Consider the following 20544-nt stretch of genomic DNA (forward strand, 5'->3'; position numbering starts at 1 on the left):
TCCTAATTACACATGAATACATACATACAGCAGGGCGAGAACTTCTCATGGGCCAGTCCCAACAACAGTAGAATCTTTGGAAACAAGGCTTTCGTCCTGAGATGAGGAGGAGGGAGCCAGGAACATGTACTATCTGCCATTAACTAAGCATGTAATAATCCCTGCAGAGTTGAGAACTAAACCATACTACTTGGCAAAAAGGCACAGATTCTCCAGTATAATCCTTTAATCCTTTGCTACTGAAGTATGGTCCATGGCTCAAACTGTTACTATTCAGCAACCAGAAAGGTACAGAAGCTTCTAGATGTTTAGAAACTTTTGTACCAATATGACATTGCCACAACATCCAAATATGTGATCTGTAGATCTGCCTCACTGAACAGAACAGAGGACAAAAGTAAAGGTTCATAAGAGATTGAAAATAAAAATTAGAACAAACAAAACCAGAAGGAAAAAAAAACAAGGACTAGTTCTTCACAGACAGTTTCAGAAGCACTGCTTTAAAACTCCTTGGGTAAGGATCTTTGGCTAGCGCCAAAATTGAGTTTGGAATGAAATTCAGTGGCAGCAGCTGGTTTATAACTTAGCAGAAAAGCTGCAAATTCCAACGTCTCTTAAAGTGTCTCTACAAAGAAAACATCAAAGAACTCTTACCAGGTTGTCATCCTTGATAGTGTGTCAAGGACCACCTGGAGAAAGGACCTCTGGGTCTCCATTACTGGGCCTGGGGGTAGGGGAAGATGGCAAATCAAACAGATCCAGAAAACACCCTCCTCAATTATTTCTACTCTGAGGCAGGAAACGGCCAGGGCAGCCAATGACTGCAAGAGGAGAGGGATGGTGTGAAGTGGCAGTGCTGAGGTAAGTCGGCAGAGTCCAAACACAACGGCCTCCCTTATGTAAGAAACCACAGCACAGCGCAGGCTGCCAGGGTGAAATAATGTGCCTCTGTGTGAGAGGGCCTGGGTGAGCTGCAGAGCCTGGGACGCACTTGGAGTTTATCTAAGCCATGTACACACGGTCTGTTAATGAGCATTTGGTCCCCAAAGTGGGCTCCCTGCTGATAAAAACCAGATGCAGGGCCAGCTGATCAAAGTGGCCTCCCTCCCCACTGCCCACTGCCCGGACCACTATCTCACCATGTCTCCCGAGCCTTCCTGGCAGGCACCCCCTCCTTTAACGGACATTTGCCAGCTGAAAACACCATGCCCTTCCAACTAGCTTCTTTCGTGCTAATTAAATTAAAAGGTAGGGAAAGCAGGAGGGTTTGGAGACAGGGAGAGAGAGGAAAGAGATAAAGGGTGTTCTATTTGGATTTATGTGGCCCAGTTTTCGGTGGCCTTCGGTCACTAAAACACACAGACGGACGTGACATCTTTATGTCCAGTCTCATCTGCTGCAAGTTTTAGAAAGGCAATGCAGCAACTGGAAAAATAAGCCCTTGGGATCCCCAAATGAACTGTGCCCGATCCCTCTGTAAAGGAGATTGAGAAGGTAAGGTTAGAAAGAGACAAAGTCAGCTGGATGCCATGAAAAAGCAGTCTAGCATGGCTCAGAAACGCCTTAGCAAAGGGGAGTCAAGGTTCACAGTGTCTCCCAGGGCATGAGGACCCCTAGTGAGCAGGGAAGAGCAACCTGACCGTGTGAGAGATTCATACTTGAACCCAAAGCCAGACAACCTAGCCTAGTTAGTAACCCCTTAGGGTCTTGTTCTTGGGAAGAAAATGCAGTATTCCTGTCATAGTTCCTCTTTATTTGAGGCATCAAAGAAGCAGAAAACATTCATCCAGGTGGAGAAAAAAAAAAAAAAAAGATGGCATTTAAATCGATTCATTAATTCACTATAAGTATGTCTTGGGGGCCGACTTTGCGCCAGGCTTCTTGCCATCTTGGCGTTTACAGCCCATCAGGGCAGAGAGACGCAAAACATGCAATTACACGTGTGAGAAGTTATAGTACACAGGGTGGTCTGACCTTGTCTACCGGGGATAGAGGAAGGATTCCCAGAGGAAGTGCTGATTAATCTGAGACTTGAAGATGGATAGAAAGTAATGGACAAAATTGTGAGGAAGGTTTCAGAAAGGGTAACCGGCATGGCAGAGGGTCCCAAATCCAGAGAAAGGGTGATACATCTGTCAAACTAAAATAAGTTACAGCTACAGCTTAGAGAGCAAAGCAAAGAATGTCTTCCATGGAAGGCCTGAAGGGTAGATGAGGTCCTACACTGCAGGGCTTTTTAGGTCTTATTAAGATTTGAGAATTTATCCCTAAAGACAATAGGAAGCCATTGCAGCATTCTAAGTGGTGAAATGTCATGCTCGGAGTTTTATTTAAAAAGGTTAAAAGTGGTCCCCTGACTCCTGAATGCAAGATACCATAAATAACAAATGTCGTATATTAACGCATATACGTGGAATCTAGAAAATGGTACAGATGCACCTATTTGCAAAGCAGAAATAGAGACACAGATGTAGAGAACAAACATATGGATACCAAGGGGGGAAAGGCGGGGGTGGGGTGAACTGGGAGATTGGGATTGACATATACACACTACTATGTATAAAATAGGTAACTAATGAGAACCTGCTGTATAGCACAGAGACCTCTACCCCATGCTCTGTGGTGACCTAAATGGGAAGGAAAGCCAAAAAAGAGGGGATATATGTATGCATATAGCTGATTCATTTCGCTGTACTGCAGAAACTAGCACAACACTGTAAAGCATCTATACCCCAATTAAATAAAAAAAAAATTTAATAAAAATAAAATAAAATAATTTCAGAAAAGTTAAAAAAAAAAGATACCAAGAAAAGAGGAATAACTCATCTTGTCTGAATCTCCTAAACTTGTAAATAAGCTAGGGCGGGGACGGTAGGTCTGTGAATTGGAAGGCTCACAGTGGAAAGTGCGCCCTTTCTGGCTTGCTGTCACAGAGCCGAGAACTGAAAGCCTGCCATCCTCACCGCCACACACTCAGCAGTGCCGTTGGCAATCTCCAGGCCCTGAGACAGCCCGCAAAGTACAGGAGCTTCCAGTGGGCACCTGGATGTCCATCTGGGCTGGAAAACTGGGTCTCGGTACCCTTCTCTGGACCATGATACATGTTCAGGTGGGGAGTGGCCTCCCCAGACCCACACACGGGGCCTCATCCCATTCTAAACGCTCCACGGAGAAGGTGCTGTTCAAACTGTACTCAGGAAAAGCGTTTCAGCCTCTGGTTGGGCGGGGGTGGGGGGTAGGAGAACAGGCTGCTCAATCGCCAGACGCAGAATAAAGGGTGTTTTCAAGGCCTGGAGTTTTCCAGCTGCCTGGAAACAGGAAGAGCCCAATCCAGGAGAACAGTAACCCTCACACACGCCCTACATAAAGACGCGTTGAGCCATTAGCCCTAATTGCCTGTGACTGACACCGGGAGTGAAGCCCGCCCTCCAGGCATTTGCTCAGCGCAAAGCAAACAAACAGCTCCTGGAGCACCCGGGCAGCCATTTTCTCTCCTTTCTGCCAAAATGATTCTGCCCTGCTCCCCCCAAATTATATACAGATTTCAAATTATAAACCAAACAAAGGTCTTTCAAGTATTCCTTACCACGTACGAAAGAGAAAAAAAAAAAAAAAAAAAAGAACGCCTCTGTAGGGAAGAGTTACACACAAGCAATTGCTTATGAATCTTTTCACAAAATCAAAAACTTCACAGAAGACTTTTTGGAGCCACCTCTCAATACCCCCAATTCTCTCCGGGTTTGAGGTATTAAAAACTATTTGCAATACTTTTCACGCGTCCATTGTGTTTTATTAAGAAATATAAGTTAAGTTGTGTGCCAAATGCTGGGGATCGCAAATGCCTTCGGATTTAGGATTTTTTGCTTAAACAACTGTGTTTTCTAAAGTGGTTTAAGAACAATACAGAATGTTATACATCAAGCAAGAGACCATCCATCCTTCCCTTTTCCTTTGTGAATCAGCCCCACACCACCACCACTGGCCAGACCATGGTGACTGTGGTGATATGGACATTGGTTTCCTCAGTACCAACTGATAAACAGGATGGGCATTGGGACCACAACGGGACTGGCCCTGAAAGTGATCAGTAGTCCTTAGAGAAGACTCTGTTTCCCAGTTCAGAACTGTTCTGTTCCTTTATGCTTCCTTCATACCCACTTAAAAAACATCATTCACCAGGTAAAACACCCACCATTGGGTGAGGGCTTCATACACACTGTCTTGTTTGAGCCCCTTAACTTCCTGGGGAGATAGATATGCATGATTATTACCTCCACCTTACCGAGATGGTAAGTCACGCAGGCAAAGTCATAAAGGGTTGAGTGGGGAGTTAAACCTAGATCTACTTGATTCCCAGGTCCGTGCTTTTAATCTCCACTTGCTTTTGGCCTGCTGGGGCCGTCTTCTTGTCATTCAAGGCCTTCAGAATCCGATTTAGTTCTGAATTAAAAGGTGGCTCCAGGAAAACCAGGAGCCCGAGCTAACGTCAGCCCCGGCCATGGGAATAACATACAGTAATATTCAGAGCCTGAAGTCCTCCATGGGCCATTGAGATAAAATGCAAGGGAGAAAAGCTGTTTTCTAGGCAGGATCTAGGCAAATCCAGTGATGCTGGAGGGCAAAATGAGCTCCTTGTTCCATAAAAGCCACATTCTTTGCGTCAAGCTGTGCATTTCAAGTCACGGTATAAGGTACCATTGATTCTGCCCTAGATGATTTAGATCCTTTTCAAGATTTATGCAGAATGAGCAGTTCTCCCACACCTCCCTTGTTCCTATGCATGGCAGCCTCCCCAGAGACTACTAGCCACCAGGTAATAAATAACCACGTTGTTTCTATGCTGGTGAAGGAGCCTCAGTTGTTTTTTATTTCAGGGGGTGGGGAGCGAGGTGCTGCTGTGGGACAGAAGGCTACTCACCCAGCAGGCAGAGCATCAGGGGCTTGGGCAGCCGCTGGGAGCTGCTGGGTGCCCGAAGTGCTGGGCTCCTCTCCTTCCTCTGGCGTGGCCGTGGCAGGGAGAGTCGCGGTGGCGGGGTTGGGGACCGCACTCGATGCCGCAGCAGGCGGAGACACCACAGCAACAGCGGAGGGTCCTTCAGGGTCAGTGGCTGCAGTGGGTTCGTCATTCACTGAAAATACAGGAACCATAGTTTAGAGATCAACTCAGCGTTGTGTTCACATTCACCAGGTTTCTCGCTTAACATGGTAACACAGTACCTACAAGGTGACTGTACATGTTACCTGGTGACGGCAAAAAGTTTTACAGAACATAACTTTGGAAAGGACAGCAAGTCAGTGAGGGCCTGCCGGAAGAACAGTGGGAGATGGAGCTGAAATAAATAGATTATTAAATATTACCTTTTTTATATAACTTCACTAAATTTTTCTAACATGCCATGGTTACGTTTACAGCGATAAAAGAGTAGCAGAAAAAATAATGTACCAGCACTAACTAATGTTAGTGCTACATGGAGCAAGGCCAAAGCCAAGTTCATAGGGTTGTATACTTTTCTTTGTCACTTGTCTGCTAGGCACAAATAGCACCTTCCTTCAAAAAGCTCCATACACACTAAGAGGTAGAAAACTTCAATAATGTGCTTGTTCTTTTAAAGACTCATGCTCAAAGTGGGGGGCAAGGATTAACACCCTAGACGGAAAAGATGGGGCTGTGAGAGAAGGGACTTGTCTCCAAGGTAACAATAGACAAAGAGACAGACGTGAAATAAGCTGATTCCTGAGTCTCCTCATTTTTCCATTCCTTTGATGATCACTCATGTTCACAAGGATCCCAAGGCACTGCAATATCCTCTCACTCAGAAAGGGATCAAACGCGGTTTCAAAGAATTAAAGTTCTTTGAAAACGGATAAGCCATAAACAGAGAATTTTCTACATATGTGATTGCGTATGTCTACATTTACACTAGAATTCCGTAGGAAAACCCCTTGGTTTAGCCTCATCTTCCTAATTCAGAAACTCTTTTTGCAGTTCCCCTAACAAATGGCTATCCAGATTGAACATTTCTTCTGACAAACACCTTGCTACAGAGCCATTCCACTGTTGAACAGATGTAGCTGCCAGAAAGATTTTTCTTATGTTAAGCTGAATTCCACTAGATGGTTTTAGTCCCCACACCCCAAGCAATACAAAATAAGTATCCGGCCATCCTGTTTCTCATTCACCCTCTCTATTCCAGTAAAAGGCCTACTATTTCTTTAATGTCTCTAGGTTATTACTCTCTTCTTATGATCTGGCTGCCCTCTTGTAGATATTTTCTTCTATTGCCTCCCATTTCTAAATAATGGTATCATGAACTGAACATAATAAACAAGATACCATCAGACCAGCAGAGTCAGATTTCCAATATAAATGATATTAGTTATATTTATAGAACACCAGCTATATTTATAGAACACCAGAATGCCAGCCAAAGTACACATCATTGCTTTTTGGATTATCTCATTTAAGCCTCATACACAAGCCCATTTTACAGTTGAGGAAACTGAAGCTCGAAGAGGTTAAATAACCTGCCAAGGTCACAGGGCACCTAATTCACACCCCTGCTGTCTGCCTCCAGAGCCTGAACCCTCATTCACTACACTCTACTTCTCCCTCTCTGCGCATCCTCTAATGCAGCCCGGGATTATAATAACTCAGAAGCAACCACATGAGCCTGTCGGCTGACGTGAGACTGGTGGTCAGCTGAAATTAAAATTTCTTCACATGAGATGATGCCAAGCTTGATCTTAACAAACAGCAAGGAGCCTAGGAACTACCTACGATTAGTTTAAATAATCTACTTTCTCTTCAGCATATGAAATATTGTCTGACACACAGACTAAATTAGTTGTTTAATAAATGACTATATTTTATGCAACTGATGTTTCCTCAACATAAATGCAAGAATTTTTATTTATATTCCTAGTCTATCTCGGCTGAGTTAGTAAAACACAACAGATGTCAATTATTTTTATGCAAATCTATAAATTTTACTCAATTCCAATGAAAAACCATCATGACATTTATGAGAACTAAATAAATTCATTCTAAAATTTATAAGTAAAACTAAACACAGAAGAATAGCCATAAAATTCTAGAGACGAAGAGTCTTGTGTGCATGGGGTGGGGGAGAGGGGAGGAGATAGTTTTCTAAGGTATTAATTAACCCATATTATAAAGCTACAACAACTAAAACAATGTGGCACTGATATATGAATAGGCAGATGTCAATTAAATAAACAAGATAGTTCAGAAACAGAATTAAATACACATTGGAATTAAGGAATTTAGTATTTGACAAAGGTGACATCTTAAATTCCTGAAGAAAAGACAGACTATTCAGTAAATGGTACTGTGACAAGTGGGTAGTGTACTGGACAAAAACTGAGATATATTCCTACCTCACTCCTTACATCAAAATAAATTCCAGAGAGATCAGAGATTTTGACATAAAAAATGAAATCACAGAGGAACCAAAGAAAATGGAGAACAGTTTTATAATCTCAAAGTGGAAAAGATAGAATCTAAAAGTCATAAAGTATTGATGAATTCAACTACATTAAATTTTTTTTTAATCTAAATGGCAAAAAACCACCATAAGCAAAATTAAAATCAAAAGAAAAACAACAAACTGGGAAAGATTATTATCAATTCATATTACAAACCAGTTGCTAATTTCTTTGATATGTAAAAAAGCCTCTACAAAACAGTAAGAAAGGGACTTCCCTGGTGGCGCAGTGCTTAAGAACCCACCTACCAATGCAGGAGACACGGGTTCGAGCCCTGGTCCAGGAAGATCCCACATGCCATGGAGCAACTGAGCCTGTGCGCCACAACTACGGAGCCTGTGCTCTACAGCCCAACAGCCACAACTACCGAGCCCACGTGTCACAACTACTGAAGCCCACGCGCCTAGAGCCCGTGCTCCACAATAAGAGAAGCCACCGCAATGAGAAGCCCACGCACAGAGACGAAGAGTAGCCCCCCCCTCGCCGCAGCTACAGAAAGCCCACACAGCAATGAAAACCAAATGCAGCCAAAAATAAATTAATTAATAGAAAAAAAACAGTAAGAAAAAGACCAAAAATATGCAGACACTTCACAGTTAAGGAAATACAAATTACCCTTAAACATACGAAAAGATGCTCAACCTCAATTATGAGACCAAAAAATGCAATTTAAGGCTATAATGAAATGCCATTTTTTAACCTATCACACTAGCAAGAGTGAAAAATATTCAACCACACTGATAAGAATGTAAGAAAAACTGGATTTTCACATACTGCTGGTAAGAGGAGAAACCGCTAGAACCTCTGTGGAGTGCAGCTGGGCAATACCAAAAATTTAAATACAATAATTGGGAGGTGGGGGGAAGCTTGGGTGGGTACAGAGAGAGGTCGGGGGGCCTACAGGTGAAATTAAAATGGCCATGAGTCAATAACAGTCAAAGCTGGGTGATGGGTTCATTGTAATATTCCTTTTTACTTTTGTACATATTCAATGTCTGTGGCACAGATGGAGTGTGTACTCCCATCAGGAGAGGCACATAATGTCTGGTCGTTTCTCTTTTGCAATGTTAGCAGTCATTGATGATTATTGCCTAAATCCACTAACTGGTAAAGAACCGAAAAATAGTAATATTCTAATTCTATCACGCCTCTAAAGAGAAATTTCCCCTATCAACTATCTGGTTACCTTGAGGTTCAGTTTGTAAAGAAAAGGCAAGAGAATTGCTTGAGTCTTTCCTTTCATTTACCAGTTTTCAGAAGAACGAGTTAATACTCTCATGTTCTCCAAAAACAAACAGTGAAATTTTGCTCTGTTTAAAAATCATTGAGTTCTTGGATTTAAATATATTTAAAGCATTTCAATCTTTTGTGATTATTGTTCTTATTGAAACTAAAATTGTCCCCATCTTTGGCTGGGGTTAGCAGAAGAGGGAAGGGCCAAAGATCTTCAAGGTGGCTTCAAGTTCTTTGGAAAAAATTCTAAGATAATTAATAAGTGGGAAAGTGCAGAACAGCATATATATTGTGTGCTACTATTTGTGTGTGTATGTTCAAAGAATATGCTTGTATATTCAAAGAATATCTTGGAAAGAATCATACGAAACACAACAGTGACTGCCTCTGGGGAGGGAAGGGGAAGCTGGAAGACCAGAATAGGAAGGAGACTTTCTTTACACTGTTTAAGCTTTTATACCTTTAAAGTGTTGACAACATATATGTACTGCCTATTAAAAAATTTTTTATGAAATTTTCAACCAGGAAAGGAACAAAACCAGAGCCCTGTAGCATGCCAGTGGAAAAGACCGCCTAGTCAATACTATTTGGACCTGACCGGTCATGCTGCTGCAAATCTAGTTAGAAGGGTTCCCACCAGGACTGCATCTGTCCACAGAGCTTCCCGAGAGCCTTTGATTCACCAGAGCAGTTCATCTGTTTAAGAGCTTTGTGGTTTCTCAAGTTTAGATTTGGAAACTGAATGTGAAAGCCAGATATCCTAGCGTTGAAACTTTATGTGTCCATGCTTAAACTCTCTGCTCTCAAAGACTCTGTATGTGTGTGCGTACGGGCATACCTCAGAGATATTGCAGGTTTGGTTCCAGACCACCACAATAAAGCAAATATCGCAATAAAGCAAGTTTTTTGGTTTTCTGGTGCGTGTAAGTTTTGTTTACACTATATTGCAGTCTATTAGGTGTACAATAATAGCATGATATCTTAAAATACAGTGTATACTTTATTGCTAAAATGCTAACCATCATCTGAGTGAGTTGTAATCTTTTTGCTGGTGGAGGGTTTGAGATATTGCAAGTACTGGGGAATTCTCTGGTGGTCCAGTGGTAAGGACTCCGCACTTTCACTGCCAAGGGCCCAGGTTCAATCCCTGGTCAGGGAACTAAGGTCCCACAAGCCACACGGCATGGCCAAAAAAAAAAGAAACATTGCAAGAGTTACCAAAATATGACACAGAGACACGAAGTGAGCAAATGCTATTGGAAAAATGGTGCCAGCAGATTTGCTTGATGCAGGGTTGCCACAAACCTCCAATTTGTAAAAAAAAAAAAAAAAGAAGAAGAAAAAAAGTAATATCTGTGAAGCACAATAAAGCAAAAAGAGATAAAACAAAGGTATGCCTGTATATACACACATGTTCTTAGAACATAAGGGCTTGAAACCTCAGAAGTAAATCCAAACCATCACAGCTTACAGTCAGAAGAAACCAAAGTTCAGATAATTCAGTTACTGCGTCATGGCCACCCTGGTAAAATAAGTGACAGAGCGCCACACTTGAGCCATGACTTCAAGTAGAGAGAAAAACTGGATTGACAAAGACGAGGAGTTACAATTTCATCATGCCTTAGAAAATTGCTGTATTTTACATTTAAGCTCTATTCAGTATAGCCAGTGTTCTCTATTAATCATAATTATTTGATGTACACAACTTATCTCCCCCAAAACACAGCATCCTTCTTGAGAATGAGGGCAAATTTGTTTTCCTTCATTTTTTGCTACTTCCATTCTCTACCTACTACATTCTTGTCTCCACCCCTTTGCTCACTTCAGCCCTCCTTCCCTAGAGGCTCTCCCCACCACTTCAGCCCAGACGGATCCCTTTGCAGAGCCTACAGCACCTGTGGCCTTGGCTACTCAACCTCGCAGCCCCTGTGACAACTGCTGTGTTGGTACTTGGCTGACTGGGGTTTTTCAGCTTCTTTCCCTGAAACAGACTATAGGGCAGAGGCCTTATTTCATATTTCTTCACACTGTCATAGCGCTTAGCAAAATGGCATTTGATAAATATTGATTGAATAAATACTTGTTTAATAGGCCTAATAATCTAGCAAAAGATATATGAAATAAAACCGCCTCACATTTGGGTAACACTATCACTTGCAAAGCAGGTTCTTTTTAAATTTTTTAAATTTTGGAATAGTTTTAAATTTATAGAAAAGTTACAAAGATAGTACAAAGATAGTACAAAGATACTACCTTGCTGAACTATGGCACATTTGTCAAAACTAAAAACATAACATTAGTATATTACTATTAATTAAATTCTAGAATTTATTTGGATTTCACCAGGTTTTCCACTAATGTCCTTTTACTATTCCAAGATCCAATCCAGGATCCCGTGCTGCTTTTCACAAGTTCATTCTCATTAGCTCACTTATCCTCCTAATAACCCCATGAGGAAGGTAGTATTATTCCCATTTTACTGAAGGTAAAACTGAGGTTCCCAGAGGTACCACTCAGAGAGGTGCCAAGCAAGTAGCAGAACCAGCACTCAAAACCAGAAGACTATTAAACAAAAACAATGGAAGGAGGTGGGAGGAGGAGAAATGAAGATGGCTTAGATGGCTTTCCTGTGTGGGAAAGAAAAGCTGGGTACCAAGATGAGAGGGTAAATGGGATAAGGTGGTAATATGGCTGATTTCTGCAACTGTGGGTATTTCACAAGGTTCCCTCTGTGATGTTGGTTAAACATTCTAACTTTCTGAATCAGATATTCATTCAGGACTAAGACATACTCTAGTCACAGTTGGCAAAAAAAGATCAGGAATTGGAAATTCTTTTTCTTAATCCTAGACAGGCTGCCAGCTCACTGTGTGTTCCAAGATCTTTAGGTGTGTGTGTGGTGTAGCACAGACTCTCACTGGACACACAGGTCTTTTCAGCCCCCTCACTCGGGCATGGAGAAGGCAACTGCCAACAATGGAAGCTTTTTAAACTGAAGATCAGCTCGTAACTTATGATACACGGTAAAGCAGTCGGTATCTCTCACCCGTGAAACCCAAGCAATGCCTTCCAATGCAATCGATCAACTCAGCTTTTTGAGGGAGCGGACCAAAACTAGAAAAATATTTCATAATTAGTATGACACAGGGTGGGTGAGGATTATATTTTTAAAAGCAATTAAATTAGATGGAAAAAAGAAGAAAAACTTAAAAATGGATAAAGCCATACCATGTCACCTGATGGGAAAGTTCAATCTTTCCTTGCTCAATATGTAGATTCATACAGTTTCCACTTACATTCCACCACGCTTCTAAGCATTCAAAGTCTGAAATTTGTTTTGAAAATGTATAAACTATCAAAAAATATCATGGAGAAAAAGCAATAAGGTAGGACTAACCCTTCCAGACATTAGAAAAACATCCTATAACATGTCTATAATCAAAATCACGCAAGACTGGCTCAAAACCAGAAATAAATGGGATAAGTAAAGAGTCCGGAAATGAATACTCACTGCATACAAGAATACAGTAAGTGATAAACACTGAGTAAAACCACAGAAAGAAAAAAAGTAATTAATGTTTACAGGATAACAGGACCCTGCTATAAAGAAAAATTAATTGGGGCTTCCCTGGTGGCGCAGTGGTTGAGAGTCCGCCTGCCGATGCAGGGAACACGGGTTCGTGCCCCGGTCCGGGAAGATCCCACATGCCGCGGAGCGGCTGGGCCCATGAGCCATGGCCGCTGAGCCTGTGCGTCCGGAGCCTGTGCTCCGCAACGGGAGAGGCCACAACAGTGAGAAGCCTGCGTACCGCAAAAAAAAAAAAAAAAAAAAAAATTAATTGAAACCCAACTTTCATTATATTTATGAATGTATAGATACAGATAAACCAGTATAATTTCCAGTGGGATATTTTTAACATGAAAAGAAAGTAAAACAGAAAATATTTATTCCATCTAGAGACAAGAGAATCTTTTCACTACTGAAGCAAAAGTTAAAATTATAAATATTAAAAAAATGCTCAGGCACAATTTTTTTTAAGTTTTTAACTCCTTTGCTACAAAAACCATAGAAAATGAGACAAAAGGCGAAACAATGATATAGGGGGAAAACTTATAATCATACAAATAACAGATATAACTTGTACCTAGATACTTCACACCCATTAGGACGGCTAGCATGGGAAAAACAAAACAAAACAAAACAAAAAAACCAGAAAAAAGCAAGTGTTGGCAAGGATATTAAAAAATTGGAATGCTCATTCACTGCTGGTGGGAAAAGACAGTACAGCTGTTCTGGAAAACAGTTCGAGGGTTCCTCAAACGCTAAACATAGAATTACCCTATGACCCATCAACTCTACTCCAAGGTATACAGCCAAAAGAATTGAAAGAACACACTCAAACAGATACTTGGACACCCATGTTCACAGCAGCATTCACAATAGCCAAGGAGTGGACACAACCCAAATGTCTATCAACAGATGAATGGATAAATTAAACATGGTAAAAACATACAACAGAGTATTATTCAGCCTGAAAAAGGAATGAAACCCTGACCCATGCTACAACGTGGATGAATCTTGAAAACATTATGCTAAGTGAAATAAGCCAGGGACAAAAGGTACCTAGAATAAGCAAATTCATACAGACATAAAGTAGAACGAAGGTTACCAGGGGCTGGGCTGGGGGGTAGAAGAAAGGGAGAATGTTTTTGTGTAAAAGGTACAGAGTTTGGGATGATGAAAAGGTTCTGGAAATGGATAGTGGTAAAGTCGCACAACACTGTGAATGTACCCAATGCTACTGAATCATACACTTAAAAATGGTTTATATGGTAAATTTTATGTTATGCGCATTTTGCCACAATTTTATTAAAAACCTGTACTTAGACTATATAAATCTCTAAAATAAATATCTATAACTCCATGAGACAAATAACTGAACACCATGAAAAAAGTCGCTTAAGAGAAAAGCAACTGATAATTGTAGAAATGCAATGAGGTTAAACGATGAGGTGGCACCCAATACCGGTTAGCAAAATGACAAACCAGTATTTACAAGGTCAAGGGAAAAATAAACCTCATATGCCATGAGGAAAATTTTACAGTGCCTTGGGATGTATGATTATTTCAAACCTTTTGGAAGGCACTCTGGTAACACACTTTAGATTTTTAAAATTTGCATCCTTTGACTCAAGAACTCCATTCTGGAAGAAACAAAGTTGTATGCAAAGAATGTTTACATCAGGATTTTGTTTTACAAAAGGGAAATACACAAGCACTGCAAGATGGTTATATGAGTTATGGCATATTAACTGTGAAATAGTATGAGGCCACTAAAAATAGGTAAACAAGAAGACCACTGATACATGAACACGTGTAACAAAAATAATGAAATGGAAAAAAGAATACCTATTCACACTGCATAATTATAACCATATGAAATTATTCTTAAAGTCAAAAGCTAACTGAGAGCTTACTATGTCCCAGGCACTGTGCTAGACATGCTACATGTTTTATATAATTTATTCCTTATAACAACGCTATGAGATATATAATCTTGTCCTAATTTTATTAATGAGAAAACTAAGGCCCAACTAGTCCCTGGGTCTTACGCACATGCTATACACCGGGGGCAGAATCTGACTGCAGTCAATGTGACTCCCCACCTTACATGCATGGAAATCACATTTAAGGGAGGAATGAGTGAGAGACGTAATTTTTTTTTTTGCGGGGGGGGGGGGCGGGTAAAGTTTTCAAGAAAAAATTAGAAAGTAAATCATTGCACACAAGTCCCAATAAAGTGCTATACCATTAGCCTAGTCCTTGATTCCACCACTTCTAAAACTCAGAGATATAATATTTATACAGACAGACCGCCATTCACCTTCTTTTTATAAAAACGGATACTTTACAGTTGTGATGTGAAAAAAACACCTGGAAGTCAACTCCGTCTTTGCCCCAAATGTCTTTTTCATGCATAGCTGCAGAGCACAGCCAAAAAGCCTTGCTAAATAAATCTTGTATGTCTCTGGAAACGTTTCCTGGAAGCACGGCTCTCTACCACCACCATTTTGGAACTGGTCCTAGCAGTTCGAACAGCGGTATGTGGAGATGTCCATATACCTGTATGTCCATACAGGGATGGAGATGTCCTCAATCAGCGCCTCAACCCCCTTCTAGTTTTACGCTACCAAAGAGGGGCGCTTCTGTCCGCTCCCCAAAAGAAAGGTGAGATCTTTCTGTACCCCTTGGATAGACATTAAAAAGCCTACAAAGTCCAGGCTGGCTGTGAGCCAAATGTGAACCGTCATCAGAGCAGAAAAGAAACAAGATAGGGGCCAAGCCCTGTATTTTAACAGGCAAAAATCCGTAACATTCAATGACTGTCCTTCACAGACATGTTTGGGAACAGTTTGGGCATTCAGACACAGCACCATAAGACATCTCCAAGGCAGTTTGGGGTTACAGATATTTGGCTTTCGGAAGACGTGGCTGGCACATGCCTCATCTGCTGAAATACATAATGTTCCTGGAGATAAGGACAATACACAAAGGTACCTAAAAATAAGAGTAGGGGAAACACAGACCTGTTTAAATGTCCAAGGAGAGTTACTCAAAGACCATCACCACAGAAAGGCAATTTACCCATAGGTGTTTTTTGGGGTTTTTTTTGCGGGGGGGTTGTTTTTGGGGGGGGGGTTGGCTGTGCCGCGCAGCATGTGGGATCCTAGTTCCCCAACCCGGGATCAAAGCTGCGCCCCCTGCATTGGAGGCGTGCAGTCCCAACCACAGGACAATCCGGGAAGTCCTACCCATAGTTTTTTGTAAGACAAGCAGAGATGGCTGGGGGAGACCAGCATCACAACGATGCAGGCCCCTGGAGGAACAAAGTGGCTGGTATCACACCTGTGGCATCCAGGAAACAACTGGTTCCAAAGCCAGTTCCCCTTGCCCGTTTGTGAACACCGGCCCTCATCTATGAGTGGCTTTTTAATTTCATCACGCCACATGGCTTGTGGGATCTTAGTTCCCGGACCAGGGGTTTAACCTGGGCCCTGGCAGTGAAAGAGCCAAGTCCTAACCACTGGACCGCCAGGGAATTCCCACAAGTGACTTATTTGCTTAAGAGAAACATGTTTACTGGTGCTCGCGGAGCTGCATACAGTATTCTGTAACGCAGTCCACAGCCCCCACCTCGCTGTCCCCGCCACACAAACGGGAAGCCAGGCCACCCCCGGCTTCTGTAACTGGCAGTTCCAGCACTTGCACACGATGGTTGGCAAAGGAGCACCAGGCAGGCTGAGACAGCTACCGCTTATGCCCCTCACCTCCAGCTCACCCTCGTCCTCAAGCCTCGGGGTGAGCTCGCTAACTCAATTCCTGCAGGCGGGTCCCAAACTCCAGGGAGAAAGTCAGGCCACTGCACACACAGTGAGCCTTGCGGGACACAGGCCACTCCACCCTGCAGTCTGCCGCAGACGACAGTATAGCCGAGCACGCTGAGCTATCAAAGGGGCTCTGCAGCCCTCATGCAGTGCTGCAAGAGAACTAAAAGTCATTAGAAAGTAACCCCAATCGACTTCTCCTGCTCAATAAGTTTGTCACACAAAGGGCAGGAACAGTACCATGGTAACGCTTATGTGAAGAAGCTGTGCTGCTCTGAACTTCCCGTCCTTCCTGCCACACCTCTGTTATCACAAGCATCTACAAAATTATTTCAGTGTCTCTTACTGATTTAAACACCTGCATTTCCCCCACCTCCAGCTTACCAAAGCAAATGCCTGTGTCCCTTCCCAACTGCCCCAAATTAAGACAAATTACCAAATGACCAGCAGTCACAAAAGATATGACAATCTTCAAGATGTTTAGGAAAAAAACCTTGTTTTTGGTCCCTTCCCCTTTTTAATTCAACACTGTCTGGATGAGACAGAAGGAAAACACGACAAAAATGGATTTGTTCTGAAATAGGTCCTTCTCTTCCCACTTATGGGGAAGCAGGATCAAGTGCAGAGAGGTTCCATGTGGATGTGGAAGCGCTATCTGCTCTCAAATGGACCAAATACTCTCAGTGGAACAGCCACAGGAGGCCCCCCAGTGGCAGCTGAGCTTTGCTCCTGGTCCAGCATCCCAACCTGCTCAACAGTGCTGCCATCTTCTCTAAGCCAGCTCTTCACAACAATACTTGGTCTTCTTTCTCCCTAGTCTGATTAGTCCCTTAAATTAAGGAAATGAAAAAACGTGTCATGTGTAAGTAAGATATCGCCGCCCCTCGCAAAGAAATCCAATGTTGATAAGAAATGAATTTAAATATCAATACTTTTCATTTCTGTACAAAGGAAGATTTCAGACGAGCACAGTCATGTGGAGAATAACCTTGGCTGTACACACGATGCCAGAGAGGAAAGAAGACGGGTCATGGAAAGACTGATGGATTCAAATTCCATCTTAGTGTGGGAGTCTTCTCTCGCCCACCCTGCATCCTGACACAGCAGGCAGGGTCCCGACTCCATGTGAGAACAAGTTAGAGGCCATGCTTTAGTCTGGGCTGGTGCTCTGCGCTGTCACTCACCTGTGCCATTGGCCAAGCCACTGTGGCTTGGGTTCTTGAGGGGCTGATGCTGCCGGCTGCTAGTACCGGGGCTCTGCTCACCAGTTGCTGTTCTGGCTGAACCACCTGAATGTCTGTGTGTCCTGGGGGTTCAAAATATAAAGCAGACAGATATAAGTCACTGTGAAAAAGACAGAGGTGTGCCCCACCTAAGTCACTGTATTCCCTCTCTTGCTATTTATGGGAAATAAGCCCCATAATAGTCCTTCTGGTCTTTGACTCGACAGAAGCTGGCCCTGAATGGAGAGACCCACGTAAGCTTCCTTCTTGGTAAAAGCACAGAAGGCAACTTTCGGTAAACTTTTCCATTTGAAGTAAACAAATCCAGAGTGAATTTCCCCCACATCTGAAATAACTGGCAAAATATCCCGTGACCATCACATTATTTTTATTGGGCTTGAATGTAAGAAATAAACAAGAATCACTGAACAGGCTACAGATGACATGTTTCTCCCATTGGCCAAAAAAGAGCCCAAAACTTACCCAAATCCATATTCTCTATGGCTAGAAACATGCTTGCCTTGGGAATAAAAGTCAAGGGGCATTAGACAACTGCAACCAATGTGTATGTTGACATGTTTTATCTAGGAAAGGTGATTCAACATCCATGCAAGTAAATGAGGAACAAATGCAGAGAGGGATCTGTACCGCAAGGAACATGGTGGAATACAGCAGCAGAGGCTCGATCTACCATCTTCAGAGGACACGAGGCAACAGACAGTACATGTTCTCACGGTCCTGTGGTAGCTTGATTTTGTTCACTTGATGGAAATGTCTAAGCTTCCCTGCCTTTCTCAGTTTTGTCAAAGGAGGTTATTCTGCTTCCTACTCATTATATACTACTTTTCAACAGTGAGATGATTTAAGTACTACCCAGTGAAGAAAAGACCACCCCTCTCCAGGCAGAGAAACAGATCCAGAGAACAATTTACAACCACGGGACTCGGGGCAGTGACAATACCACCAACAATAAACGTGAAAACAATGACTATGGAAGAATTTAATATTCATTGAGCTGGAATATTATGTTCCAGGTACCTGTGGTGTGCTGTGCACTTTGCAAATATTATCTCATTTAACCTGGCAACCCTAGAGGTGGCTTACTATTATTATGCTCATTTTACAGGTGAAAACAGACACCGAGAAAGTGAGCAATGGAGCAAAGATTCGAATCCAAGTGCTCTAAGGTCAAGAGCCCACGCTCTCTGGTTGGAGGCTGGGGGTGGGAAGCCTGGACTTAAGCTGAATCCCTTCCAGGTTATTCATTGGTCATTTGGTCAATGGCGAGACAAAGACCTCTAATAGAAAGCTCCCAGAAATAGTCACAAATGTAGAAAATAAACTTATAGTTACCAGGGGATAAGCAGGGGAAGGGATAAATTGGAAGACTGGGATTGACACATACACACTACTATATATAAAATAGATAACTAATAAGGACCTACTGTATAATAGCACAGGGAACTCAACTCAATACCCTGTAATGGCCTATATGGGAAAAGAATCTAAAAAAGAGTGGATAGGGACTTCCCTCGTGGTCCAGTGGTTAAGACTTCACCTTTCAGGGGGTGCAGGTTCGATCCCTGGTCAGGGAGCTAAGATCCCACATGCCTCGGGACCAAAAAACCAAAACATAAAACAGAAACAATATTGTAAGAAATTCAATAAAGACTTTTAAAATGGTCCACATCAAAAATCTTTAAAAAAAAAAAAAAGAGTGCACATATGTATAACAGATTCACTTTGCTGTACACCTGAAACTAACACAACTTTGTAAATCAACTATACCCCAATAAAAATTTTTTTAAAAATAAACAGCAACAATAAGAAAGAAAGAAAGAAAGAAAGAAAGAAAGAAAAAAAGAAAGGAAGAAAGAAAGGAAGGAAGAAAGGAAGGAAGAAAGGAAGGAAGAAGGAAAGCTCCCCCCACTGGGAGGCTCCATACCCACCAGAACATCTCTGCTGGTGAGACATTCTGGTCCCGTATGTTGGGACAAACTTACAGCGCAACAAACTCAGAGATTCCTGGAGGAATAAGAAGTGCCTCCACTGACTACCTTCTCCAACACGATGAGTATAAACCAAAATGCTAACAGTGATTATCTTTGGACGTTGGGAATATGGATGCCTTTAGTGTTTCCTTTTGTGCTTTTCTGGGTTTTTCTGATTTTCTTCATTAAGCATGTCTACTTTTGAGCAAGGAAGTAACACAATTATTTAAGAAGAAAAAAAAAAGTTTTTTCTTGGGGCCAAAACTACAAAAAAGAAAAAAAAAGAAGAAAAAGAAACCTAGCAAACCCTGGAGTCCTTTGTACCTAAGGCTGCGTGGCACTTAAAAATGGATAGAGAGGGCTTCCCTGGTGGCACAGTGGTTGAGAGTCCGCCTGCCGATGCAGGGGACACGGGTTCGTGTCCCGGTCCGGGAAGATCCCACATGCTGCGGAGCGGCTGGGCCCGTGAGCCATGGCCGCTAGGCCTGCGCGTCCGGAGCCTGTGCTCCGCAACGGGAGAGGTCACATCAGTGAGAGGTTCACATACCGCAAAAAAAAAAAAAAAAAAAAAAAAAAAAAAGGATAGAGAGAGTACGACTGAGCTGTGGAAATAAAGATTTAATTTGGACTCTCTTTTTCCGTCTTATTTTTCCCTGAGCTAATTTCATAAATCAAAGCTGTCAATCACACCTCAGTCAAGAAAAATATCTCAGAGTCCCCACTCCATGGGAAGGAATATTAATATTGAGCATTTCACCATAAGTCCTCTTCGAAAGCAGAATGAGTGCAGACTGTTCCAAAGGGAAAGATGGTCGTTAGCCACTGGTGAATGTGCGTATATGTGTTGAGGGCAGAGAGCTTGAGAGAGATCAAATTGGTTAACAGAAGGTTTATTTCAGACAAGAATCCCCTTAAAAGGACAAAAGAAGGGCTTCCCTGGTGGCGCAGTGGTTAAGAATCCTCCTGCCAAGGCAGGGAACACAGGTTCGAGCCTTGGTCCGGGAAGATCCCACATGCCGCGGAGCAACTAAGCCCATGCACCACAGCTACTGAGCCTGTGCTCTACAGCCCACGAGCCACAGATACTGAGCCCGCACGACACAACTACTGAAGCCCGTGTGCCTAGAGCCCATGCTCCGCAACAAGAGAAGCCACTGCAATGAGAAGCCCGTGCACCGCAGCAAAGAGTAGGCCCCGCTCGCTGC

General features: G+C 42.5%; 1 protein-coding gene across 4 annotated transcripts in view; it reads right to left on the reverse strand.

The window, feature by feature from the left end:
- WWP2 (WW domain containing E3 ubiquitin protein ligase 2) overlaps positions 1–20544 on the reverse strand; it is a 145481-nt gene that overhangs the window by 43577 nt on the left and 81360 nt on the right. For all 4 annotated transcript variants that reach the window (XM_033434278.2, XM_049703977.1, XM_033434279.2 and 1 more), the window contains exons 7-8: positions 17310–17431; positions 4919–5129 (exon numbers count right to left, since the gene is read on the reverse strand). In XM_033434278.2, coding sequence (XP_033290169.1) covers positions 4919–5129; positions 17310–17431 — 333 coding nt within the window. The remainder of the gene's footprint in view (positions 1–4918; positions 5130–17309; positions 17432–20544) is intronic.

Source organism: Orcinus orca, chromosome 20 (genome assembly GCF_937001465.1).
Source record: "Orcinus orca chromosome 20, mOrcOrc1.1, whole genome shotgun sequence".
NCBI lineage: Eukaryota > Metazoa > Chordata > Mammalia > Artiodactyla > Delphinidae > Orcinus > Orcinus orca.